The following is a 27,536-nucleotide window of genomic DNA, read 5'->3' on the forward strand; positions in this document are numbered from 1 at the left end:
CACATACACCCACAGGCACACCTTGGAGGGGATAAATTGGAGATAATATTAGGGGGAAGGCACCAATATTAAGGGAGAACCAGGTTTTAGCTGAGATTTGGAGACCAGGGAGCTCAGGAGTGGGTGATGAGAAGGGAGACAGTCCCAGGCCTAGGGCACTGTGGATGTGCGCAGGTGGGATGTGAAGGACAGCCAGGAAGTCACTCGATCCTACTGGGAGGGCTGGGGAGTCCAATGGAAGAAGGAGGAGGTGGGAAGGGGCTGACTTTTGAAGGACTTGAAAAGCCAAGCAGGACTTTATCTTTGCTCCTGGAGGTCATAGGGAGCCACTGGGGGTGGGGAGGGGTGTGTAACCTCTGACCGTCACTTTGGCAGCAGAATGGAGGATGAACTGGAGTGGTGAGAAGCTAGAGGCAGGGAAACCCACAGGAAGGCTTTCTGTGCAGTGTGTGGGGATTCCTGCCACGAGGTCCCTTCTACTCTGAGCTTTGACTGGGAGAAAAATATAAAGGAACCAGTATGAAGAATATCCAGATGAACTATTTCCTAGTTAAGGCATTTGTAAGTAGGCTGGTGAGTGAAGTTGCATGAGAGAGAATGCCTTCCATTTTCAGCTTCCGTTGTGAAAGTAGGAGGATAGATTTCAGGAGTTATTCTGGTCTTGAGAGAGAGAGTGTGAGGTGATTTAGAAGGGTTGAGCGTGTCAGGCTGAGGGCCTGGAGGCAGGACTGGAATAATTTAGAGAATCCTTGATAAAACTGGAATGGGGACAAGAACAGGAAGGGTTGGCAAAGTTGTCCATTGTTCAGTGACTCATTCAGCAAACATTCCTCAGCATCAAGCTGGACTAGATTGGAATCTAGAATGCCTGAGATCACCCCTTGCCTCAGGTCTTAGCTATAGGACAGACTCAACCTCTCTCAGCTTCTTTTCCTCAGCCATAGAATGGGAATTGGACATGACAGAGCTGTGAGGGTATCTCTCTGATACCTTGGGATCCTTCCAATTCTAGAAATGCTCTTTACTGGGATTGTAGACTGGAGTTAGGACTTTTAAAGGGGCCTCACAGTCATCTGGTGCAGCTGCCTTATTTGACAGTTGACGAAGGTGAGGCCCTAAAAGATGAATTGGCTTGTCCAAGGGCAGGTTCTCAGCCTCTCAACCTCCTGCTCTTTCTACTGCATTGTCATCTGCTGCCTCCTTGACTGTAGGTTGGAGGGGGGGAGTGAAAGAGACATTAACCATCACCGCTTCTCTGTCCTCACGGCACTTTCCATACATTCAGAAGGGGTGCAGGCTCTGGATAGCCATAATGCACAGAATGCATATCTGTCATGAGGTGTGCCTTTGAGATTTTCAAGACAAATTCCTACATGAGGTCTGGTGGAGTGTGGTATAGTGCCAAGGATTGGGCTGGGCAGCAGCACACCTGGATTCCCATCTTGAGATGCTCTTAAAAAGTTTGTAAAACAGAGGCTTACTGCCATCTTAAGTTTACTAGTGTCCCTCTCCTTCCCCCTTCTCAGAGACCCATTCCTTATGACAGTATTTTTCCAAAAAAAACCAAAAAAAAAAACGAGGAAGAAAATCAGTAAAAACCTAGTGACACATTAAACAAGTTAAATGTTTTGTAAGATGTTCCAGACCTGTGGACCTCCACCTCTGCTGAGGGTTTGACAAAGGGGTCTCCCCACACTTCTTTGGGACCAAGCATGTTCTATATAATTTGGAGACATTCAGTTTTGATTATTTTGTATTGGGTGGTTTTTTCCATTTCCGTTCTTGGAGTCATTGTATAGATTGTCTTCTTGGCTTTGCTTGCTTCATTCACTTTGCATCAGTTCATATAAGTCTTTGCAAACTTCTCAGAATTCATCCTGCTCATCACCTTGTGCAACCATTAACATTCTGCCCTAGCTGGTTGATGCTGGCCAGTCCTAGAGCTTCACAGGCTTCATCCAACCCCTCTTCGGAGCTTCCTTGGTTGTCACTGCCAGCACAATAGCCTCTTCCATCATTTTCAGCTACTCCCCTCCTCCCCAATTCAGTCACTTGTGAAATCTTGTTGTTTCTACTTCCCCGTGTCTCTTGTATCCAGGCATCTACTCCATGGAAGCCTTCTTGCTGTTTTCCATTGTGTTCCACTCTTGTGCTGGGGTGTGTTCCCTTAGCCCCTTAGAATCCTGCCTTTCTCCAGCCTTACCTCAAACGCTGCTTTCTCCGTGTGGCCTTTCCTGATTCCCCAGGTGCTACAGTCCCTCCGCCCCAGAAGGGCCACCTTGTACTTAGCTCTCTCATATGTCCTTATGGCAGTGCACACTGACTTTGCCCATTTTCCAATAGCCTGACATCTCATCCTCTCTCCTTGACTCGGCTTTTGATGCCCAACACCTACCGAGCTCCCCCAGCTCCCTTCCCTCTCCAATTGCAGGGCTGGAGGGTGCAGCATTGAATGCCTCCTAAAGCCCTCCTTCACTGGGGGCTCGGAACTTTGCCGGGAACCAGACTAGCAGCCAAGGTGACTGAAGGAAGCCCAGAACTAAGACTTGAAGATCAGAGAGTCACTCAACAAGCATTTCCCGAGAAGCTGCTCAGTGCCTGGCGCTGAGTGAGGCGGGGGAGCTCTGACAAAAAGAAAACAGACCCTGCCCTCCTGCAGCAGAATGAACATTCTAGAGGGAGAGGGGGAACAACAGTTCAGCTCAGTAGAGGTTTATTAGGTGCCCACGGTGGGGCAGGCACTGTGCTAATCGCTGAGGAGATAAACAAGAAAGAGGAAGATTCCCTGCACTCCAGGCTCCAACAATCAAATGGAAAAAGACCATACAGGAAAGAAGAGGGTCAGGACCAAGCCCTGGAAAACACCTGTGATTAGCATGTGTGACCTGGATGAAAATCCAGGAGAGGAAATTTAAAAGAGCAATCAGAGAGATAGGGAAAACCTGGAGAGAAGAGACTATCAGGGAGGAGAGAGTGGACAACTGAGGCAGAGGCTGCAGGGAGGCCTGGAGGAGAAAAGGCCACTGGGCAGGGGAAGAGTTCTTGACCAAACAAGGCCAGGAGAGTTTCACAGGAGATAAGACAGTTTGATCATAACAAATTGAAAAGAGATACACGCACAAAATCTGTCCTGCCAAAATTAGGAGGGAAGTAGTTAATTTGGAAAACATCTGCAGCAAATTTTTTTAATAAAGGACTGATATTGGGCAGCTAGGTGGCACAGTGGATAAAGCACTGGCCCTGGATTCAGGAGGACCTGAGTTCAAATCCAGCCTCAGACACTTGACACTTACTAGCCCTGTGACCCTGGGCACATCAACCCTCATTGCCCTGCCCCCCCCCCAAAAAAACCCCAACAAACAAACAAAAAATACTGATATCCAAGATAGATAGGAAACAAATGTAAATATATAAAAACTAGAACCTCTCCCTGATACCTAAATGGTCAGCAGATATGAATAAGCAGTTTACATCTCAAAAGAAATGCAAGCTTTCTGAGCAGCTGGAACCTGGACTTGGGAAGACTCAAGTTCAAGTTTGGCCTCAGACATTTACTGCCTGTGCCACACTGGGCAAGTCATGTAACCTCTATTTCCCTTGGTCTTCTCATCTATAAAATGAGGATAATAATAGCACTCCTACCTCCTCCCCCACCCACTAGTTATCATTAGGATCAAATGAGATGATATTTGGTTTTCATTCATTCATTCATTCATTCACTTCTCTGGCTTCTTATTTATTTGGTCTTGAAAGTATTTTATTATTTTTCAGTTACATGTAAACATAGTTTTCAATATTTGTTTATAAGATTTAGAGTTTTAAATTTTCCCCCCATCCTCCCTCTCCCCAGGACAGAAAACAATCTGATATAGGTTATATATGTACAAATGAGATGATATTTTGAAGCTCTTAGCACAATGCCTGGAACATAGTAAGCACTATGTAAATGTCAGCTATTAGCTATCAACCATCATGAGGCTCTAAAATCATTAACAATAAAATAAAAACAAAATAATTGAGGATCCACCTCATACCCATCAGATGAGAAAGGCAAATGACAATTATTTTTTGATAGGTCAATACCACTGCTTGGCATCTATCCCCAAAGAGATTAGATAAATAGCAGAAGAACCCACATGATTATATTAATAACACTTTTTGTTGTTGTGAAGAGATGGAAACAAGGAGGGTGCCCGTCAATGACTGAGCAGATTATGGGATGGGAATTAACGGAATATTATTGCATCATAAATGATGATAATCTGTTCTTGGTTTTAGTCATTTCAGTTGTATCCTTGTTTTCAATCATGCTATTGATCTCTGCTCAGATCTTGGCTATTTTTGTTTCCTCTTGTTTGAAACGGCTTCCTCTAGAATTACTCATGATCCTTTCATTGCTAAATCCATTGGTCTTGTCTCAGTCTTCATCCTTTTTGACACTTCTGCAACCTCTGACGCAGTTGTCGCTCTCTTCTCCTGACACTTTCTCTAGGCTTTTTTTACCTGCTTCCTACTCTTGCTGCTCCTTCTCAGGTCTTCTCTACTGGATCTTTATCCAGCTCATCTTCTAGTGGGTGTCTTCTTTTCTCCCTCTTCTCTGTTTCACTTGGTGATCTCATCCACTTCCATGGACTTCCTTGAGGAAGAGAATTCTCAGATCTCTTGATCCAGGCCTACCCTCTCTCTCCGCCTTCAGTTTCACATCCCCAGCTGCCTATTGAACATCTCAGATTGGATGTCCATCGGACCTCTTAAACTCAGTGTATCCAAAATGGAACTCGTTATGCTTGCCTCCAAACTGTCCCTTTGTAAGCTTCCTTGTTACTGCCTAAGACACCACCATTCTCCCAGTCCTCCACACACCCTAGCCAAAGTTGGACTCCACTGTTGGTTGGCTGCCTGCCAGCTTGCCTGACTAGGCAATGTCAGAGACAAACATTTTGCTGAATGCCCATATCTCCAAAACAGAGAAACCTAGTGAGGAGAACCTCTACTTATATCCAGAAAGGAATGAATGAAAACAACCAACTTAAGTCACACAGATTGCCCCTCATGGGCCAGGCACTGTGCTCAGCACTGGGGAGCTCATGAAGGAGACAGACAGCATGCCTATGGCCACGACAAATAAGATACATAGACGGTCCATGAGAGCTGGTCTCAGGTGATCTCAGAGGGAGGCACTGGCCTTAAGGGAATCAGTCTGGAGATGGAACAACAGCCAGGAGACGAGGGTCACCAGAGGGAAAGGGAGTCGAGGGAAACAACGGGAAAAGTGAAAAGGGACCAGCTTATAAAAGGCTTTAAAAGACAAACAGAGGATTTTCTATTTCATGTGGGAGCTAATAGGGAACTATTGGAATTTGCTGATTTGGGGAAGGATACCCATGGTCAGAGCTGTGCTTTAGAAAGGGCCCGTTGGCAGCCAAGTGGAGGATGGATTGGGGTAAGACGGGGTGTGAGGCGGGGAGACATTGTGAAGGCTGCTGCGGTACTCCAGCTGTGAGGTGAGGAGGTCTGCACCAGGGGATGGCCCATCAGAGCAGAGAAGGGAGCTTATGTGAGGTCTGTTAACCAAGGTAGGAAAAACAGTCCATGGCAACTGAAGAGAGGGGGGGGGGGTGTGAGAATTGATACCAAGGTTGTAAGGGATTGTCATTATGTTTGATGGAATCACCTGCTGCTTTGGGGTATTTTCCTCTTTCACTTAGGCTTTTTGAATACTTTGTTCCTTAGTTTCTACAGGGAAGCTCTTTACTCATAACATCACTAATTATTAAATAAATAAAAAAGAATTTAATAAGTACCTCTATGGGCCAGGCATCATGCTAAACATTTGGGATTCAAATACAAGAGCAAGACAATCTGGGGCTCTCAAAAAGCCTATATTCTAATTGGGGGAGACTGGGAGTGGAGACCAATCACAGGGATTGTGAAGAGAGCTATGGGGGACTTAGTTGGTTCCGCCTTTTCAGGAGCAATGGTAGCATTTTATTATTTTTTTTCAAATTACATGTAAAGACCATTTTCAACATTCATTTTTGTTTTCTTTTTTTAAACTTTCCCCTATTTGTTTAGAATTTGATTTTCCCCCAATTACACATAAAACCAGTTTTTAACGTCCATTTTAAAAACTTTGTGCTCCGAATTCTCTTCCTTCCTACCTCCCCCTTTAAGAACACAAGCAATTCAATATAAGTTATACATATGTAGTCATGCAACATTTCCATATTAGTCAGGTTGTGAAAGAAAACAGACAAAAAAAATCTCAAGAAAAATAAACTAAAAAAAAATTATGCTTCAGTCTGTATTCAGACACCATCAGTTCTTTCTCTGGAGATGGATCACATTTTTCATCATAAGTCCTTCAGGGTTGTCTTGGATCATTTTATTGCTGAGAATAATAGCTAAGTCATTCAGAGCTGATCATCTTACAATATTACTGTTACGTTGTATACAGTATATTTCACTTAATTTTTGTAAGATTCTGAGTTCCAAATTTTTCTCCTTTCCACCCTTCCTCCTCCCTCCCCAAGACAGCAAGCAATCTGATATATGTTATATATGTATAGTCACATTAAACATATTTCCAACATTAGTCATGTTGTGAAAGAAGAATCAGAACAAAAGGGAAAAACCTTAAGAAAGGGGAAAAAAAAACACTACAAAGAAAAAAGGTAAAAATAGTATGGTTCAATCTGAATTTAGATTCCAGTTCTTTTTCTAGATGTGGAGAGCATTTTCCATCAGGAGTCCTTTGGAATTGTCTTGGATCATTGTATTGTTGAGAAGAGCTAAGTCTATCACAATTAATCATCACACAATGTTGCTGTTGCTGTGGATTTATTTTATATCCTGCAACTTTGCTAGGGTTAATTGTTTCAAGTAGTTTTTTAGTTGATTCTTTAGGGTTCTCTAATTATCATCTGCAAAGAGTGATAGTTTTGTTTCCTCCTTGCCTGTTCTAATTCCTTCAGTTTCTTCTCTGATTGCTAAAGCTAACATTTCTAATACAGTATTGAATAATAGTGGTGATAATGGACGTCCTTGTTTCACCCCTGATCTTATTGGGGAGGCTTCTAACATTCCCATTACATGGCTTTGTGTAGATACTGCTTTCGTTTTAAGGAAAGCTCCGTTTATTCCTATTCTCTCTAGTGTTTTTAATAGGAATGAGATAATCGTGTGACTTGGGTTAGTTTTGTTACTGATGTGGTCGATTGTGTTGACAGTTTTCCTAACACTGAATCAGCTCTGCCTTCCTGGTATAAGCCCCATCGAGGCGCAGTACGTTATCCTGGCCCTAAATTGCTAACGTTTGATTTAGAATTCTTGCATCCGTATTCATTAGGGAAATTGGTCTGTCATTTTCTTTCTCTGCTTTGGCTCTTCCTGGTTTAGGCGTCAGCACCATATTTGTCTCCTAAAAGAGATTTGGCAGCACTCCTTCACCTGCGCAATGGCAGTATTAAAAAAATTATAGCTGTTCCCAGAGCAAGGAGTAGAAGGGGAAAGGTGGCAAGTGCATGTGTGGATCTAGGACAGATTGTAAAATGCTCGTGTTTTCTTTCTAATGACTGGATAAAATGTGAAGCCTGGTCTCTGGCCTACTGGATGGCTCGAGTGAGTTGAGTTGTGGAGTTCAAAGATAAGTGGACAGACTTGTGCAGGGAGGTGGGGCACGGTCCCTGCTGGTCAGATCTCGATTGAGAAGTGGGACTATAGTAGCACAGATGGCAAGACACCTGGCTCGGCTAGGATTGGCTCGTCATTCCTTTTTTCTCTTCTAGATTATTGCCTGACAGTTTTTATTGTATTTTTAAATGTAAATGTAAATTGTATTTTAAATAAGTTTAGCAAAAGTCACTAACAAAATTGCTCTATTATATATGATTGATTGTATAAATTCTTGAACTCAGGATTTTTCTTTAATCAGAATGAGAGCTTCACTTTGCCTTTCTTTATACGCACAGCATCTAGCAATGTGCCTAGCCCTTGATAAAGTCACATTGGTAAATGCCGGGGGTGCAAAGAGAGGCAAAAATAGCCCCTGCTCCCAAGAACCTCAGGTTCCAGTGGGTAAAGGCCATCTCCTGTGACTTCTGTCTGTAAATTGTCTGATTTTTGTTAATTCTGGAGAATTTTTCTGATGTTATATCTTTATCTGTTCTCTAGGTGTGGGATGGAAAGTCCATGGAGTCTTCCCATCTCTAAGGAGTTGAATTCTCTTTGTGGCTTGTTCTTAGTGATGCTTCTGTTATTTTTGGTTATAGTCTCCATTTTTATTTTCCCCCATTATTATTTTTTTTAAAGTAACTTTTAATTCTAGCTTTAGTTCCTCCCGCAATTTAGAAACATTTCAATAAACTCATCTTTGATTTCCACTTGTGATTTTCTTAATCATTGTCAATTTGGGCTAAATTCTTTTTAAAAAATACTTGACTAGAAAGTTTATTTAAACCTCACTGTAAGTGATTAACTATGAACATTTAAGTTCATTTCTGTATATAAGATTTCAGACCTTTTTAGACATTTCCTCCATTTCTTTGAAGGTTTTTTGCTTGGTTATATTCTTTGGGTGACATTTCATCTCTTTGAGGGTGCCTTCTGGGACACAGGACCATAGACTCACAAATTTAGAGCTAAGTCCAAGTTCTCATTTTACAGATGAGGACACTGAGTTCCAGAGTGATCACATGACTTGTTCAAGATCATACAGACTGTCAGCATCAGGGTGGGATTTGGACCTAAACCCCCTGACTTCAAGCCCAGTGTTATTTCCTTTTCATCAAGTTGTGTTTTGAATTTTTGTCATTGATATTATAGGATCATAGGATCATCGATTTAGAGCCAAAGAGGTGATCTAGTTCAGTCCCCTCATTTTAGGGCACTATTCCATTGTGCTTTACTCGGTTCATTTTTTTTTCTTTTGTAAATTTTACCTGCTTTTCTTTTCCTTTTTTAAAAAATTTTCCTTCTCTTTGATCATGTTGCCTTTTTTAGGTAGTATTTTATTTATTTTCCAATTATATGTAAAGATTGTTTTCAAATTCCTTTGTAAGATTTTCAGTTCCAAATTTTTCTCCCTCTCTCCCCTCCCCCTTCCCCAAGACAGAAAGCAATCAGATATAGGTTTTATACATATAATGATTATGTTGCTTTTTGACAGGGATTTGGGGAACCTGGCCCCCTTCTACCCTTTTGCTCCTCCATCTTCCCTGGAAGGGAATTTTCTTTTCTTATTTGGTCATGTTGAAATTGCTTTTTTTGTCCTGGTCTCATAATACTTGAAAATTTGATAAACATGTTCCTCAAAGACATCAGTAAACATCCTGAACAGTTAGCCCTTTGGTGTGCCGTTAGAGACCTGCTGCCCCCTTCGCTTGACATCTATCCATTTAATCTACATTGTTCCCAATTCACTGAATTCTGACACTGTTGAGACCTCACTTGTTAGAATCACAAAATCGGAGAGTTGGAAGGGACCCAAGAGTTCACTGCTCTAAGCCTGTGTCAAACGAATCCTTCCTGTGGTCTGACAAATGGTCTCCTTCTCTCCCAGGAGGCATAACTGAGGCAGCACCTCTAGGATTTCGGAGCTTTTCCTGACCTCAGACTTGCCAGTTGACCACTGCTTTCTTTGGGTCCTGGTTCTGTCCTTTGGGAGGGAGCAGAAAAGAAGGACTCCCCATTCTGATACTTGAAGATGGCTCTCCTGGGCCGGTGAGCCTTCTCTTCTCCGGGCTAACTATCACCAGCTTCTTCAACTGATCTTTAGATGACATGGACCCGAGGTCCTTCTCTGGACACACTCGAGCTGGCTTCTCGATGCCCTTCTTTGGCTGTGTGCCCCAAACTGAGCCCCATCCTCGCACTTCCCCATTCCTTCCTGGAAGCTCTGCCTTTTGTCATGGAGCCTGATGGAGCATTAGCTTGTGGGCCTTGCCTCATCCCATAGGGCTGACTCACTGCTCTGAGCTCAGCTGGCAGGCTACTAAAACCCGGAGATCATTTTCAGAACAACTGAGGTCTGACCACTCCTCCCACTCACTTGGCATTTATCCTCATACTGAATTTCATTTCATCACACTGAGCCCAGGGCTGGTCTGGTCAAGATCCTATCATATCCACAAGGGTACCCACTGAAAGCCTTGTATCATGACTTGTGCAGATAGTTCGTGTGCTACGTCTGCAGTGAATTAACCCATATTCTATTGGTAATGAAATTCTTTGACATCTTATTTACTTTTTAAATTTCTACTTGTGTCTTTATTTTATTTTTTTGGTGAGGCAGTTGGGGTGAAGTGACTTGCCCAAGGTCACACAAGCTAGTAAGTGTCAAGTGTCTGGGGCTGAATTTGAACTCAGGTCCTTCTCAATCCAGGACCAGTGCTCTATCCATTGTGCCACCTAGCTGCCCCGTGTCCTTAATTTATGAGGCAGTCAGGTGGTAAAGTGGATAGAGTGCTGGACCAGGAGTCAGGAAGACCTGAGTTCAAATTTGGCCTTAGACACTTAATGGCAGTACAACCCTGAGCAAATCCCTTAACTTCAGTTCACCCCAGTTTCTTCTACTGCAAAATGGGAATAATAATAGCACCTACTTCCCAGGATGGTTGTGGGAATCAGATGAGATAATATTTTTAGAGTGCTTAGCAGAGTTCCGGGCCCATAATAATAAATGTTTATTTCGTTCACATTCCCCTTCCCTTCTACTCTGGACCATCCCTTGTAACAAAGGAGAAACTGCCACTGACAGTGGATGCCACATTCTACCTTGGAAATTGGCTGCCCTCCGGGTTTAATCTTGGTCGTTACAGTGTTGTTTACTTGACTGTAGTCTCTCCACTTTGCACCAGTTCATAGAGGGAGCTTCCTGTGTTTCTTGGAATACTTTGTGTTGTTCCGCCTCTGGAGCTCAGTAACATTGTTTTCATATGCCACACTTTGTTTGGCTATCCTCAGTGACAGGAACACAGTGATACATGGAATACTTTGGGGGTATATGCTCAGTAGTGGGGTAAGAGATGGGGCCAAAGGGCATTAGCAGCTTCATAATTTTCTTACATATTTCCAAGTTGTTTTATAAACAGTTGTTCCAACTCTCAGCTCCACCAACAGTGTATTAGCTTGCCTGTCTTCCCACAGCCCCTCCTTCACTGATCATTTTTTTCTTCATTGGAGTTTTCCATTAATCTAAACATAGTCTTCAGCATTAGATTACCCTGACCTTTGGAGTTTGGGATTGGGTTTTCAGTCCCTTTCTTTGCGAGATCTACTGGTTTTCTGTTTTTTCATTTACTTCATTCCTTTCTTCACTAATTTCTGCACCTGGTTCTCATCAGTGTATGGTTTCTTTTTCATTATTTATTCATACATTTAGTCAATCAACAAACATTTTTTAAGTGCTGGTTTTGTACTAGGCATTGTGCTAAATGAATCCTTTCATTTAGGAGATGATAGTGATGCATCCTAAACAAGGTGTTGGTGGGTTTTTTTTAATTGAATTTTTAAAAATTTCCCCAAGTTCACTGTGAGCTAGTAAGCTTTTATTAATGCCTACTATATGCAAAGCACTGGAGATACAAATACAAGGAATGAAATAATCCCTGTTCACAAATAGTTTACATATCTATCAATCTATCAAATTCAAAGTAGCAAATTAGAAGGTGGTTTAGGAGAAAGGGCCTAGCAGTTGTGGGAATCAGGAAAGGCTTAATGTAGAAGGTAGTGCTTGAATCTTGAAATAAGAAAGGACTTCTATAAGGTAGAGGTAAGGACGGAATGGATAGCACAAAGGTATGGAGATGGAGGTGGAGCATTGTGTCTGAAGAACAGAGACAAGGCTAATGGGACTGGACCACATTATTGCTGGAGAGCAGTAATGTGCTCTGTGGCCAGGAAGGTAGGTTGGGACCACCTTGTGAAGGACTTTAAGAGGGAAACTGGAGGGTTTTCTATTCTGTCCTAGAGGCAATAGGGAACCCCTAGAGTCTGTTGAGCAGAGGAGTAGCATGGCCACATTTGTGCATAAGGAAAAGGAATTTTGGCAGCAGTGGCTGGAGTAGGGAAAGGCTTGAGGTAGGGAAACAGGTATGAGCTCTCTCCTAACTTTAAATCTAGGAGAGGGCCTGAACATAGGGGTAGCTGGACTAGCGTAGAGGAGGTGAAAGGCTGAGGCAGAGGGACCAGGGTATTGTGGTGATGGATTGGCTTTTCAGGAGTTGAAGATGATTTTGTTAGGATGGGGAGGCCTTCAACAGAAATGAACACTGGGAAGAGAGGGGGCTGGGCTTGGGGCAGAGATAATGAGTGCAATCCTGGACACAGTGAATTTGAGATGTCTCTTTTCACCTGCCAGTTTTTCATTCCTTCTACATCTATTGTGATTCAGTGTTGTTGCTTCTTTTAAGATGACCTGTGGCAGACAACCTGGAAGACCACTCATAAACATCTATGTCTCTTTTTAAGAGGAGATTCTAAAGTCACACACAGGGAAACTTTTGTTTAAGTGTTAGTTCTTTTATTGTGCAGAAACATTAAGATTCTTGGACAAAGGAGTTTGTTTTTGTTTTTTTTCCAGAATACATTGTACTCTTTGCTTGTAGGCCATGAAATTCAGAATGTAATGGGGGAAATTGCAGTATTCTCAGTTATTCCTGTTATAACATTTGTTGGGTGTTGTGTGGAGTCTAATACTTAAGTGTGCATAAGATACAGGGAGAGGTCTGAGTCCTATTAGAGAACACTTGAGTTTCCTAAAATATAGGAGCTGGAAGAACCCACAGAGATTATCTGATTCATATTACAGAAGAGGACACTGAGGCCCTGCCAGGTGAAGTGCCTTCTGCTAATTCTGAAAGCAGGGGTGGGCACAATGCCCAGGTGTGATTCACTTAACTGTAAGGGAGCAATGATCACCAGCCAACCCCAGGCAGGCCCCCAGAAAATGCTAGGCTATATTTAGAATGAGACAAGCTGATGTTAGGGGCCCAGTCTGGTCTCACTGAAAGTGAGGGAGGCACGGATTGAAAAGCTCCCTTTGCTAAGGCAAGATGGCTGCCTTTGGGGAATCTTCTATGTTCAGCACTAATAAGGGATGAGAAACCCATAGCAGGGGGCAGGATCACTTTGTGGCCTTTTCTTTGTGTCCTCAGAATTAACCCATTTTGAAACTCACAAACATTCCTTTAATTAGGTCAGCAGAATGGATGAATAACAGAATCCCTTAGGAGCCCGTTAAAGACCTTGACACAAGCATAAGCAGTTGTGTTCTTGTCATTCGATGGGAGGTTTTAGTTCTTTGTTAAATAATTGACTGATAAACTGAAGACATATTGGGAGAAATGACCATATCTAATGATTGTATTGGAGAGAACATCATGAAATGGTTTTGTTATCATAGTTGTCTGAGTCATATCTGATTCTTCATGGCCCCATCTGGAGTTTTCTTGGCAGAGATACTGGAGTGGTTTGCCATTTCCTCTTCCAGCTTCCAGCTTACAGATGAGAAACTGTGGCAAACAGGGTGAAGGGACTTGCACAGGATCACACAGCTAGGAAGTGTCTGAGGCCTGATTTGAACTTAGATCCTTCTGACCACAGGCCTGGCATTCTATCGCCAATGGACATTTGGCAGGGCCTCACTCTCACCTGAACGGGAATCCCACCAGACTTTGCTGACAGAGCCCTGGGGAGGCAGAGCCTCCCTGTGTCCATGTACTCTGTTCTCTTTGGGGTTTGGGGGTGGCTGTGATTGTTTGCATAGTTTTCTTTACATCCAGTGTAAATAGTTCACTCTTCACCTCTTACCCCTTGTTCCCTAGTGGACCAAGTCTGGCTGGTGGTCCTGCCAGTATTTGATGACTGCACCCTTGTTCCTATGGAGTCTTCTCCAGGCTCTATCCCTGGTTCCTTCAGTAAATTCTTCTGTGGAATGAGTTTGAGACCCTTCATTTTACTGGTCATGAGCTTTTCTAAGAGATCCTTCATTAGATGTGACATCCAGCACAGGGCATTGATATCTTTCCAGCCCTCGGTGTCAGGCCTTGCCCCCTGCAGCCCAAGCTTGGTGTGGTCACTTTGCTGCTGGTGAATGAATATTCGCTTCCAGTCCATGTAAACCCCCGGATCTCCTTCAGATGAACTTCTGTGTAGCCCTTACTTCCTCATCTTGTATTTGTAAGATTAATTTTTTAAACTTGTGTAGGACTTTACATTCCTTTTTATTAAATGTAATCTTCTTAGATTGAGCTAATTATTCTAGACTGTGGAAATCATTTTCGATCCTGTCGTCCACTGTGTTAGCGATCCCTCCAAGATTTTTATAATCTACAAATTTGATAAATAGTCCATCTCTGCCTTTCTCAATGTTACTGATAAAAATGGTAACCAGCGGAGAGCCAAGGACAGAGGTGTGTTCGTGTAGTGGAAGAAGGGCCGAGTTTGGAAGGAGTTTGAATTTGGCCCCTGCCATCTGTTATCTGGGCCACTTTGGGCAAGGTTCTTCCTGGGCCTCACTTTACTTAATTTTAAAGTGAGGAGGTTAGACAAGGTGATCTTTCAATTTTCTTCCATTTCTGAACCCTGTGATTCTCTGGTAAAGGAGCAGCAAGAGACATTGGACAAAAAAGAAAGCGGTAAAAGCAGGATCTGCCGCCAACCCTTCCATGTGACTGTGAGCACTAAAAGTCTCTTCCACTTTATGAGCCTTGAGTCCAGGATATTAGGGTTTGGCAAAATTATTTTGAGGGGCCGTTGAAAGCCAGTAACGTGAACATTTTAAGTGATCTCACACAGAAAATAAACTCTGCTGAGCTGCTTTCTGACCTTGGTACCTGTTTGTCCATGTGGTGTATCAGTCATTCTTTATTCAGTTGCTAATGTATGAAATAATTGTTAGCTTTGTCAATGCCAGGAGTCAGTTGTCGGTGAGCAGAGGCTCTTACAAACTCTTTTTAGGAATTGTCTTGATTTGTAGCTGGGGCTCATCAGTTTCTGCTTTTCAAGCACATGTGTCGCTTATTCATTGAAACACACCCTTGACTCATTTTATCCAAATCTCTTTTTTCCATGGCAGAAGAGTAGTGAACTGTTTTCTTTCTGGTAAACAGAGAAAGCAGCTCCATGGTAACCGGAGGTGGTGTCAGATGAGACAGGGACATCCTTCACTATCACTGAAAAAACTGCTTTTGTGGGAGACAGGGGCGTGGGGGAAATAGTTTCATCTTATTTACCCTTACTCAAGAAAATTCCACTGCCCTCAAGTCATCTGGAGTTTCAGTGCAGCCAGATTCCATTAGACAAACTTTTTTGAAAAACCCTCAGTGACTCATTGTAATGATATCTTGGCAGTTTGTCCATTTTAAATTTAGAAAAAAGATTCAGATCAATGAATCCAAGCCTGTTCTGCTCCCTCTTCTCTTCAAGTTCAGACTCAGGCAGGAACTAAAACTTGGTGAAACTTAGGAAAAAGAGCTCCTTGGGGCTTTTCCTTGAGAGGAAGGAGGGGCAGGAGAGGGTAGCAGAGCTCAGTGGCACCAGGTGAGGGGCACCTGCCCCTGTCAGGACTCTGGGAGTCCATCGGCACCACTGCACCATGCCTTGGGGATGAAGGGGCCTTAGGGTCTCTCCCTATGGTTGTAAAGGTCTTGGAGCCCCATGGCTCCACCCTCCCAAAGGCTGCTGAGGTAGGCTCTGGGCCCGTTACGTTTGTGCATTGCTATTAGCCGGAGGCACCAGGTGACTCCTGATGCCAGGGGTAGAATGGGACCCCTATTGCTTCTCAAGACATGGTCATGCAACTGTTGCCTAGAGGAGCCCCCCCCCCCCTCCTCGAAGTGCCTTTAGGCACATAGGGCTGAAGCAGTGACTAGTGTTTGAATGATGCCCTCCAGGTCTGGCACTGAAGCTGTTCAGCTCCCATCAGCTACCTTGCCATGCCATGCCATGCTATGGGAGGGGCTTCATCTGTGCTTTGGTAGTTGGGGTTTCTGTAGTCCTTCCTGACCCCACACACCTTTGTCTCACTTAACTCATTTCTCCATAGAGAATTTGTTTCAACCATGATTTTCTAAAGGTGGCTTTCCCTCAGTTAGACTCACTGGAAAACAGTCAAAGTCATTCTGCTATGTAAGTGGATGAGCTGGGGCTTTAAAGAGACAAAGAACCCCAGAGTAGAATCTGAAGCTGCATTTGCAAACGGGTACAGGACCTGTGCTGAGTAAACAGATGGGGATGTTTGTGAGAGAGGTCAGGGAAGGCCTCTTCTGACCTTACATGGCGGATCCTGAATTGGACTTAGAAGAAAGGGAGGGCATTCCGGGAATGAGGACCAGCCTGGGCAAAGGCCCAGAGATGTGAGATGGAGGGTCTTGTGTGAGGAGCAGTAAGAAGGACGGAAAGGAAGCCATGTGTAGTGAGGCTACCGAGGTACCTGGGAGCCAGGTGATTGTTCTTCAGTTGTGTCCGACTCTTTTTTTTTTTGTGTGGTGGGGCAATGGGGGTTAAGTGACTTGCCCAGGGTCACACAGCTAGCAAGTGTCAAGTGTCTGAGGCTGAATTTGAACTCAGGTCTTCCTGAATCCAAGGCCAGTGCACCACCTAGCTGCCCCGTGTCTGACTCTTAATGACCTCATTTGGGGTTTTCTTGGCAGTGGTACTAGAATGGCTTGCTATCTCCTTCTCCAGATCATTTTACGAATGAGAAAACTGAGGCAAGTGGGGTGAAGGGACTTGGCCAAGGATCCTACAACTAGTAAGTATCTGAGGCCCGATTTGAACTCAGGTCTTCCTGACTCCAGGCCCAGCTCCTCTATCCACAGCAATCCCCCCCCCCCCCAAGTTGCCCAGGGAGCCAGGTCATGAAGAATTTGAAATGGCAAACCAAGGAAAATCTGTTTGATCTTTAATGGAATTGGGAGTCACTGGAGTTTATTGATCAGAAATGGTCGGAGCTGTGCTTCTAGAATATGTGTCAGTTTGCCTGGCAGTTATCCCAGTCTAGGTGAGAGCTCCTAAGGGCCTGTGTGAGGATAGTGAGGGGGGACGGGAGCAGAGGGTAAAAATGAGCCCCAAGCTTTTGACCTGTGAGCTGAAACTTCCCTTCCCCAGCTCTCTTGGTTCCTCTGATTGCTATGTTCATGGCTTCCCAGGCTTTCTAAATTGGTGCTGAAGGCTCCAGCCTCATCTCCCTCTCCAGAGCAGGCAGGGACTGCAGACTGTCCAATCCAGGCCTTGGAGAGGGGCAAATTGAGGCCCAGAGAAGGGAGGGCCCCCAGAGAGTAGCCAAGCTAGGATTGGACTCAGCCCTAGGACTCCATCCAGGCTCAGTGGGAAAGGTGACTTAGTTCATTCCACCGTACCCTGCTGCCTCCTTGAGGTGCCTTAGGGAAAGTGACTTACTTGGCCTGCTCATTCATCCAACTAGAAGTGGAAGGGCTGGAACTTGAATAAAGATTCTAAGAGGCCTTTAACCCAAGGTGGGAAGTTGGGTGCCATGGGTCAATTAATTGTCTCTGCACCTTCATTTCTTCATTTGCAGACTGAAAGGGTTGGAATAGAAGATCTCCAAGGACAGTCTCTTATTTTGATGGTGCAGTTCTGTCACGAGCTGGGGGTGGGGGATGGGGTCGGCTTTTATTCTTTCTACATTGTGTATCACCATTTCCTAGTTTAGAAGTCAGACGAGCCCTTCTGCCTGGAGAGTACCTACCACCTTCCCTAATCGGCTCTCCATTCCATCACCCCACCTCCCTCTCTCTTATCCCTTCCCCTCCTACTTTCCTGCAGGGTAAGACAGATTTCTATTTCCAATTGAGTATGTGTGTTATTCCCTCTGAGCCAATTATGATGAGAGTAAAGTTCACTTTATTACCCCCTCCCCACACTTCCCCTCCACAGTAAAAACTTTACCTTGCCCCTGTTATGTGAGATGATTTGCTTCATTCTACCTCTCCTTTCCCCTTTCTTCTGGTACATTCTTCTTTCTTACTCCTTAATCCAATTTTTTTAGATAACCCTTCCCATTCAACTCACACCTGTGCCCTCTGTCTGTATCTATATAGCTATTCCTCCTAACTGCCCTAATTATGAAAAGGTTTTTATGAAGTGCAAGTATCATCTTCCCATATAGGAATGTAAACAGTTTAATTTTATTAAATCCTTTTTTATTTTCCTTTCCTGTTTATCTTTTTATGTTTCTCTTGAATCTTGTATTTGAAAATCAGATTTTCTGTTTAGTTCTGGTCTTTTCTTCAAGAATGCTTGAAAGTCCTTTTATTTCATTGAATGACCATTTTTCCCCCTGAAGGATTATATTCAGTTTTGCTGGGTAGGTGATTCTTGGTTGTAATTCTAGATCCTTTGCCCTCTGGAATATTATATTCCAAGTCCTTGGATTCTTTAATGTAGAAGCTGCTAAATCTTGTGTTATCTTGACTATGGAATGATTGGTAGATTCTTTCATTTTCTAGTTTACCCTCTGGTTCTAGACTATTAGAGCAGTTTTCCATGATAATTTCTTGAAAGATGCTGTTTAGGCTCTTTTTTTTAATCATGGCCTTCAGGTAGTCCAGTAATTTTAAAATTGTCTCTCCTGGATCTATTTTCTAGGTCAGTTGTTTTTTTCTAATGAGATATTTCAAACATTGTTGTCTATCTTTCATTCTTCTGGTTTTGTTTTATTGTTTCTTGATTTCTCACAAAATCATTAGCTTCCATTTATTCAATTCTAATTTTTAAGGAATTATTTTCTAAAGTGAACTTTTATACTTCCCTTTCCATTTGGCCAATTCTATTTTTTAAGGCTTTTTTTCTTCAGTGAATTTTTGTGTTTCTTTTTCTGTTTGGCCAGTCCTGCTTTTCAAGGCATTCTTCTCATGGGCTTTTTGCACTTCTTTTTGCCATTTGGCCTAGTCTATTTTTTTAAGGTGTTATTTTCTTCAGTATTGTGTGTGTGTGTGTGTGTGTGTGTGTGTGTGTGTGTCCCCTTTACTAAGCTTTGACATTTTTCATGATTTTCTTGCATCACTCTCATTTCTCTTTCTGATTTTTTCCTCTACCTCTCTTATTTGAGTTTCAAAATCCTTTTTGAGCTCTTCCATGGCCTGAGACTAAATCATGTTTTTCTTGGGTGACTTTGCTTATAGGAGCTTTGACTTTGCTATCTTCTTCTGAGTGTATTTTGATTTTCCTTGTCACCATAGTAACTTTTTGTGGCCAGAAATTTTTTCTGTTCTTTGCTCATTTTACCAGCCTATTTCTTGACTTTTAACTCTTTGTTAATGTAGGGCTCTGCTTCCAAGGTGGAGGGTGCACTGTCCCAAGCTTCAGGGGGGTTGTGCAGCTGTTTCAGAGATACTTCTAGGGACCTGTATGTTTTCAGTGATTGAAGGGGGAGGTGTGTTTACTACTCCCCTGACCTGTGCTCTGGTATTGAGTAACCACAACCTTTTTTTCTGTCCTGGAACTTTGATGAGGGTTCATGCTCCACTGCAGCCTCAAACTCTAGTGTGCTAGTCCTCCTCTTCGCCCTGGGACTGCCACCCAGGACCGTGACTTGGATCCAAGCATGGGCAAGTCATTTAGCCTCTATTTCCTTTAGTTTTCTCAGCTGTTGTAAAAAGTGAATAACAAGAGTATCTTCCTCACAGAGTGGTTGTAAAGGATCAAATGAAATAATAAGTGTAAAGTGCTTAGCACAGTGCCTGGCACACAGTAGATGCTAAATAAATCTGAGCTATTCTTGTTATCAATTGTCAAATCTTGTAAAAAAATTTAGGTATTTTATTTTTTCCCAATTACATGTAAAGACAATTTTTAACATTTATTTTTTTTTAAATGTTGACTTCCAAATTTTCCCTCCCCTCTTCTCCCCACCCCAGACAGTAAGTAATTTGATAGAGGTTTTACCGTACAATCATGCAGAACATATTTCCATATTAGTCATGTAGTGAAAGAAGACACAGACCCAAAGGGGGAAAAAAAAACATGAACAAAGAAAGAAAGTGGAAAATAGTGTACTTCGATCCGCATTCCAGTCCCATCAGTTTTTCCTCTGGAGTCCTTCAGAATTGTCTTGGATCATTGTATTGCTGAAAAGAGCCAAGTCATTCACGTTTGATCTTCATACATTAAGTATTAAGTGCCAATTTTAATGGACTTTTCTCAATCCTCATTCTTCTCCACCTTTTTGCAGCATTTGACTTTGGCATACAGCCTTTTCTCCTGGATATTCTCCCTTATTTTCACCAACTCTTTCTTAATGATCTATTATGAGTTCAGTTACCATTTCTATGCAGATGATTTTCAGGTCTACTTATCCAGCCCTGACCTCTAGTCTCCCATCACCAATTGCCTATTGGACATAATGAACTTGGCAGCTAGTGGCGCAGTGCATAAGTAGGAATACTTATCTTCCTGAGTTCAAATCTGGCCTCAGACACTTACAGCTATTTGACCCTAGGCAAATCACTTGACCCTGTTTGCTTCAGTTCCTCATCTGTAAAATAAATTGGAGAAAGAAATAGCAAACTTGTCCAGTATCTCTGCTAAGAAAACCCCAAATGGGGTCATGAAGAGTTAGACACAAATTGAACAACAAGAATATTGAACTGGATGTCCCATAGACATCTCAAAGTCACTGTTAAAAAAACTGAGTTCTTCATCCTTCTCCTTCAAGCCTTCCCTCTTCCCAGTTTTTCTATTACTAAAGGCCTGACCGTCTTACCAGCTACCAAAACTTACAGTCTACATCTCTTCCTTAATTCCTTACATTCATCACACCTATCCGTTCTCTTGTTAAATTTTGACATTTCTGCCATTACCACATCTGTTGTTTGCATCCCCTTCTCTACTCACTTAGACACTTATGGACTTACTGACTGTTCTCAATGCTCTACTCCATCTCTTGCCATTCTTGGTATGTGGAATATAATCATCTTAGCCCTTCTAACTTTAGCTCAGGTGCCACATCTTTCATGAAGCCTTCTTTGATGGATTTGTGCTCAAATTGTTAATGATTTTTCCCTCTTCAAGTTGTTGTTCAGTTTTTTCAGTCATGTCCAACTCTTTATGACCCTATTTGGGGTTTTCTTGGTGAAGATACTAGAGTTGTTTGTCATTCATTTCCTTCTCCAGCTCATTTTACAGATGAGGAACTAATGCAAACAGGGTTCCGTGACTAGCCTGGGGTCACAGAGCTAGTGTCTGAGGCTGGATTTGAACTCAGAAAATAAGTCTTCCTGATTTAAGGCCTGGCATTCTATCCACTGCCCCACCTGGCTGCCCTCTTCAAGTAACCTTGCATTTAAGTATATTTATCTCTATACGTGTTGTGCCCAGCCTCATCCCCCACCCCTCCAGCCACTTCACTGTTTTTGTTTCCCTAGTTTAGTTTCTGTCACAGAGTAGACAATTAAATACTCTTTTAATTTGAATAAAAATGGCTTCTGGAAAAAGAAAGTTTATTTTACTTCAAATAGAGACAACAAAATGGAGCAGGTCAGCTTAAATGATGAAGCAAAAAGCTTACTCATCATTTCTGTGTTCTCTTTCAGAGTTAACAACTTGATGAAAGCACTCAATCAAAAGAGTCACAAACATTTAAGAAAGCAAAATGGGGACTCCTGGTTCTGGAAGGAAGAGAACGCCAGTAAAAGACCGGTTCTCTGCAGAAGATGAAGCTTTGAGCAGCATTGCTCGGGAGGTTTGTGCATTTCAAATCCTTACCAATGTATTGTCCCATAGATAGGGTGTTTCCTGGAAAAAGACTCAGAGGGCTGATGAGTGGTTCAGAGTGCCATCCTGTTTCAGCAAACATGTATTGATTGCCTTCTCTGTACAAAGCTCCTGTACTAGGTGCTCATCACAAACAATGCATTTCCAAGAAGACCACATTGGAACAAAAATGGCCATCTGGCTTTTATGCCTGCCACCTGTATCTGAAGGGTAATTTTCTGTTCTCTTCATGAACACTTTTTTATTTAAAGTGTTTGTTCTAATTGGCTGCAGTATACAATAATTCAAGTTAATTTAATGCAGGCTGATCACAGCTTCAAAGAGGTTGTAGGTAGGGGCAACTAGGTGGTGCAGTGGATAGAGCACCAGCCCTGGAGTCAGTAGGACCTGAGTTCAAATCTGGCCTCAGACACTTAACACTTACTAGCTATGTGATCCTGGGCAAGTCACTTAACTCCAATTGCCTCACCAAAAAAAAAAAAAAAAAAAGAGGTTCTAGGTAAATTCCAGAAATGCTCATCTTTTTAAAAATATTTGATTGTATTTTCATTTATTTAATTAAATACTTCACAATTATGTTTTTCCTTTTTTTTTTTTAATAAAAATTTTTATTTAAAGTTTTGAGTTCCAGATTCTATCCCTTCCTTCTCCCTAAGGTGGTAAGCAGTCAGATATAGGTTATACATATCCTATGCAGTTATGTAGAACTGCAGTTATGTAGAGCATTTTCATATTAGTGATTTTGTATAAGACTCAAATAAAAGGGGAAAAAATGAAAGAAAGAAAGAAAGTGGAAAATAGCATGCTTCAGTCTGTATTCAAACAATATCAGTTCTTTCTCTGGAGCTGGGTAGTATGATTCATTATTAGTCCCTTAGGATTGTCTTGGCTCTTTGTATTGCTGAGAATAGTTGCCATTCACAGTTCTTCATTGAACAATATTGTTGTCACTATGTACAGTGTTCTCCTGGTTCTGCTCACTTCACTATATATCTTTTCATGTAAGTCTTTCCAGGTTTTTCTGAAGTCATCTTGCTTATCATATCTTATAGCACAATAATATTCCATCAGAATCATATACCACAGCTTCTTTAGCCATTCCCTAATTAATGGGGATCCCTTTGATTTCCAGTTCTTAGCCACCACAAAAAGTGGCTATAAATATTTTTGTACAAATAGGTCCTTTCTCCTTCTTTTTGGATGTCTTTGGGATATAAACCTGGCAGTGGTGTCAGTGGATCAAAGGGTATGCATAGTTTTACAGCCCTTTGGGTATAATTCCAAATTGTTCACCAGAATGGTTGGATCAGTTTAGGACTCCACCAACAGTGGATTAGTGTCCCAGTTTTTCCATATCCCCATCAACATCCAACATTTTCCTTTTTTGTCATATTAGCCATTCTGATAGATATGAGTGGTACTTCAGAGTAGTTTTAATTTGCATTTCTCTGATCAATAGTTATTTAGAGCATTTTTACATATGACTATAGCTAACTTTGATTTCTTTGTCTGAAAACTGCCTGTTCATATCCTTTGATCATTTATCAATTGGGGAATGACTTATATTTTTATAAATTTGATTTAGTTCTGTATTTGAGAAATGAGGCTTTTATCAGAGATACTTGTTACAAAAATTCTTTCCCAGTTTTCTGCTTTCCTTATAATTTTAGTTGCATTGGTTTTGTTTGTGCAAAAGCTTTTTAATTGTTTATAATCAAAATTTTCTGTTTTACATTTTATAATGCTCTCTTTATCTTTTTTGGTCCTAAATTCTTCCCCTGTCCATAAATCTGACATAAACGATTCCATGCTCTCTTAATTTGCTTATGGTATCACACTTTATGTGTAAATCATGTACCCATTTTGCCCTTATTTTAGTATACGGTATGAGATGTTGGTCTATACCTAGTTTCTGCCATACCGTTTTCTAGTTCTCCCAGAAGTTTTTGCCAAATAATGAGTTTTTGTTCCAAAAGTTGGATCTTTGGATTTATCAAAATGATCATCCCTTTTCAGTGCCAGAGTTACTTAAAGCCCATTCTAGGGGAACACAAGTGTTGTATTGCCCCTTGAGCATTGACTGTAGTTCTTTATCTGAAAGTTTGGCTCAGGAATATTTTCACTGTCGATTTTACTTGAGGGAAGCCCTTTCTAAGGCAGTTCAGTAAACAACTCTTATAGCTCTGACCCTGGGCTTCCTAGTTGGTAGGACAGGGCTTTTAGGCTTCAACTGGGAATTCATTGTCTTTCCTCTCATGGTTAAGGTACTGCAGAGAGATCTTTAATGATTAGTGATCATCAGCCCTGCCATTAGACTTTTTGCTGCCTAATGTCACGAGGGAAGTCATGATCTCCAGCAGCAGAGACCCTAAATGGATCTGGGATTTCACTGACTTGGATGTTCCTGATGACACTAGTTTCATGTGGTCAATCCTGTGTGATGCTTGTCCAGATCCCCTTCCCTTAAGCTTTCCACAGTTTGAGCCAAAGCTCTTCCTCAGATTCTCTTGAAATCACAAGGATACCAGTGTCACACTTGGTCTGTCCATTGATTAACCCTTTTTCTCAACACAACACAGGTATTTTCATCCTACATTTCTTTGACATCCTTTCCTCCAGTTCTTTTTAACTCCTTATTCTGCATTGGCAGCTTGCTCTTGTCCCCTGCCTGATAATGGTTTTAAATTTTGTAGTGATTGTAGAGATTGCAAATTGCAGCCATACAGCATACCTATAGGATATTGATAGTAAAAAGATGGACCTGCCTTTGTTTCACAGAGAGGTTTGAACTCAGACTGCTCTCTTCCTTCTGGGTCCAAACCCAGAGTATGTATAGGATTCTCTGAAGCATCTGACATGAGTAACTACTTCCTCTCTCAAGATTTGTGCTTCTTGGATTTCCATGACATTGCTCTCTTGGTTCTTCTGCTATCAGACTTTCTTCTCAAACACCCTCATGCCTGGATGTACCCTAAGCTTATGTCCTTGGCTTCCTCTGCACTGTTTCTCTCAGTGATCTCATCAACTCCTATGGGTTCAGTTATCATCTCTCTGCAGAACATTCTTGGAGCTATATGACCAGTCACCTTCTCTCTCCTGCACGTCAGAGCTCCATCACCAGCTGCCTGTTGGTTACCAACAACTGGAAGACAGCATATCCAAAACAGAATTTAATGTTCTTTCACCATATTCTCCCTTCTTCCTAGCCACCCATTTTCTCTGGAGGGTATTACCATTCATCCAGTCATAGTGGTTTACAAGTTTGGAATCACCTTGGACTCATCCTTCTCCCTCAGGCGTAACCTCCCAACCCTTGCCAACTACAATTGATTCTGTTTTGGTAGCATCTCTGGCATCAATCTCCACCTTTTCACTCATAGGCGGCTACCTTACCAGTACATTCCTTATTCAGCTCAGGCCTCTAGTCTTTTCTTGATTGGTTTTCTTAAAGTGTGAGTTCATCTATGTTGCTCACTTGCTTAAGAAGCTCAGTTAGTTTACTTTTTTTTCTGGGATAAAATGCCACTCCCTGCACGTTCCTCTACTCCCCTTTTTAAACAACCTTCACAATCTGACTCTGGACTACCTTTACAACTTTAGTATTTTTTTTTGCAGGGCAATAGGGGTTAAGTGACTTGCCCAGGGTGTCACACAGCTAGTAAGTGTCAAGTGTCTGAGGCCGGATTTGAACTCAGGTATTCCTGAATCCAGGGCCAGTGCTTTATCCACTGCGCCACCTAGCCGCCCCTACAACTTTAGTATTTTTACACTGTGTTCTTTCTTATACATCTGTGTTGTAGCCCTCTGGGTCTACTTGCTGTTTCCCATACCTTCCATTCCATCTGTGGTCTCTGTGTCTTTGCATGGGTGATCCATCTTGCCCCTTACCTCTTTTCTTAGAAGCTCTGACTTTGTTCATGGCTCAGCTCAAATGCCACTTTCTATAGAAAACCTGTGCCGATGTACTTCACTTGTACTGTAGAGACTATTTGTGGTTAAATAGTTGAAATGTATTTAAAAATAAAATGGGATAACATCGTTTAAGAGCACATTGAAAAATATTTTACCTCTTTTCCCAGTTATGGGACATTTCTGGCCACATTTGTTTCCTCACCAAGAAACTGGATAGGAATTCTCCAGGAATGCTAATGCAGATTTGGGGTTATTTTGTTCAAATTTCTCTTGAAGGATGGGGGAAGTTGTTTCTTTCTGGGATTCTTCCTAGGCTTAACCCAGAGCTTCTGAGTTCAGACACCTGGGTTCGTGGCTGTCCCTCAAGTAAAGTAGTTGTTTAGACTTGTAGCTTCTCTCAGATACATCCATGATCAGTCAAGCAGAAGATGGAGGGTAGTTATGTTTATGTGACCAAGTGATTACTCTTTAGTAAATGAAGAGAACTGCACAGAACTTGTCCTTGGCAGGGCTGCTTGATTGCTAGGTTTCCTATTCATCACCTGGAAATCAGGGCCCTGCCCCATTTGGCTTAGAGTAGAGTGCGGCTATTATTGACCTCAGCTGTCAAAGAGCTTCCCCGTGTATCTCAACAGCCGACCCGTCTGGTTCTATTTTTATCTCCAGAGTTCCAGGTAGGCCTAGGCTGCTTTTAGCAGCTTTGTACAAAGGTGCACTTTTAACAGAAGAGGCACAGATCCTGTTATCATTCTCAGAAGTCAACATTTTTAGTACGAAACCACTCTGAAGTTTAAGGGAAAACTACTATGTTTCAGAGACACTGCTAAGGAAACAATTCCTCCCCTCAAAGAGCTTACCTTGTGAGGGTTGCTGAGTGAGGAGAGAAATATACACATATGGAAAGAACACAAGGTTCTTCAGGGGAGAGCACGTTCCATATGGGTGCGATTAGTAAATTCCTTGTGTAGACAGTGATACTTGAGCTGAGCCTTGAAGAGAGGCATTCTGAGGCAGGGGGCATTGGACACAGGCATTGCAAAGGTGTGGCTATGGGAGGTGGCGTGTTGTGTGTGAAGACCAACAGAGAGGATTCTGATGTAGCTGACCTATCGAAGGCTGTCATGATAAAATAACATCATAATATAATAATGATATAAAATAATATAATAATATAAAGGGCTGTCATAATAGGGTTGGCAAGATAGTTTGGAGCCTTCTTGAGAAGGACTTCCAAAGCCAAACAGAAAAGTTTACATTTCATTCTAGGGAGCCATTGGAGTTTATTGAATGAGGGTGGACCTGGTTGGATCTGTGTTTTAGGAAAATCACTTTGGAAACTGAGTCTCAGACTGGGCCAGTAAGAGATAGAGCCTGGGTTAGAGCACTTTTTGCAGCGGTCCCGCCAGGAGATGTTGAGAGCTTCAACTCATGTGGTGGTTTTCTGAGGTTGGAGGCAAGAGTGGCTCTTACCATTGTTCCCAGGCTTCCCTTCCCATGTACTCTTACTCTGGCTAAGCAACTGTAGTAAATGAATAGGACTTCAGAAAAAGCTACTGCCAAAGCTGATATACTTGTCTGGGGCCCTTTTGAGATTGGGCTTTCTCTTACTATTTCTTTCTTTCCCCTCTTCCACTTATGTGAGTGCTTTGACAATTTTATTTCGACCTTAAATTTTTTTTTCTGTTCTAAATAATATTGAAAATTAATAAAAAGTTTCTTACTAGTAAAAAAAAAAAAGAAAGAAAAAGGGGAAGCTAGGTGGCACAGTGCATAAGAGCACTGGCCCTGAAGTCAGGGAGACCTGAGTTCAAATATGACTGTAGACATTTTGTTTTGTTTTATTTTGTTTTTGGCTGGGCAGTGAGGGTTAAGTGACTTGCCCAGGGTCA

General features: G+C 42.2%; 1 protein-coding gene across 16 annotated transcripts in view; it reads left to right on the top strand.

The window, feature by feature from the left end:
- Window positions 1–27,536, top strand: part of LRRFIP2 (LRR binding FLII interacting protein 2) — a 112,508-nt gene that overhangs the window by 12,355 nt on the left and 72,617 nt on the right. For all 16 annotated transcript variants that reach the window (XM_043963013.1, XM_043963049.1, XM_043963058.1 and 13 more), the window contains exon 2: window positions 21,555–21,703. In XM_043963013.1, the coding sequence (XP_043818948.1) occupies window positions 21,614–21,703 (90 nt within the window). In that variant the 5' untranslated portion in view covers window positions 21,555–21,613. The remainder of the gene's footprint in view (window positions 1–21,554; window positions 21,704–27,536) is intronic.

Source organism: Dromiciops gliroides, chromosome 1 (genome assembly GCF_019393635.1).
Source record: "Dromiciops gliroides isolate mDroGli1 chromosome 1, mDroGli1.pri, whole genome shotgun sequence".
Classification (NCBI taxonomy): Eukaryota; Metazoa; Chordata; class Mammalia; order Microbiotheria; family Microbiotheriidae; genus Dromiciops; species Dromiciops gliroides.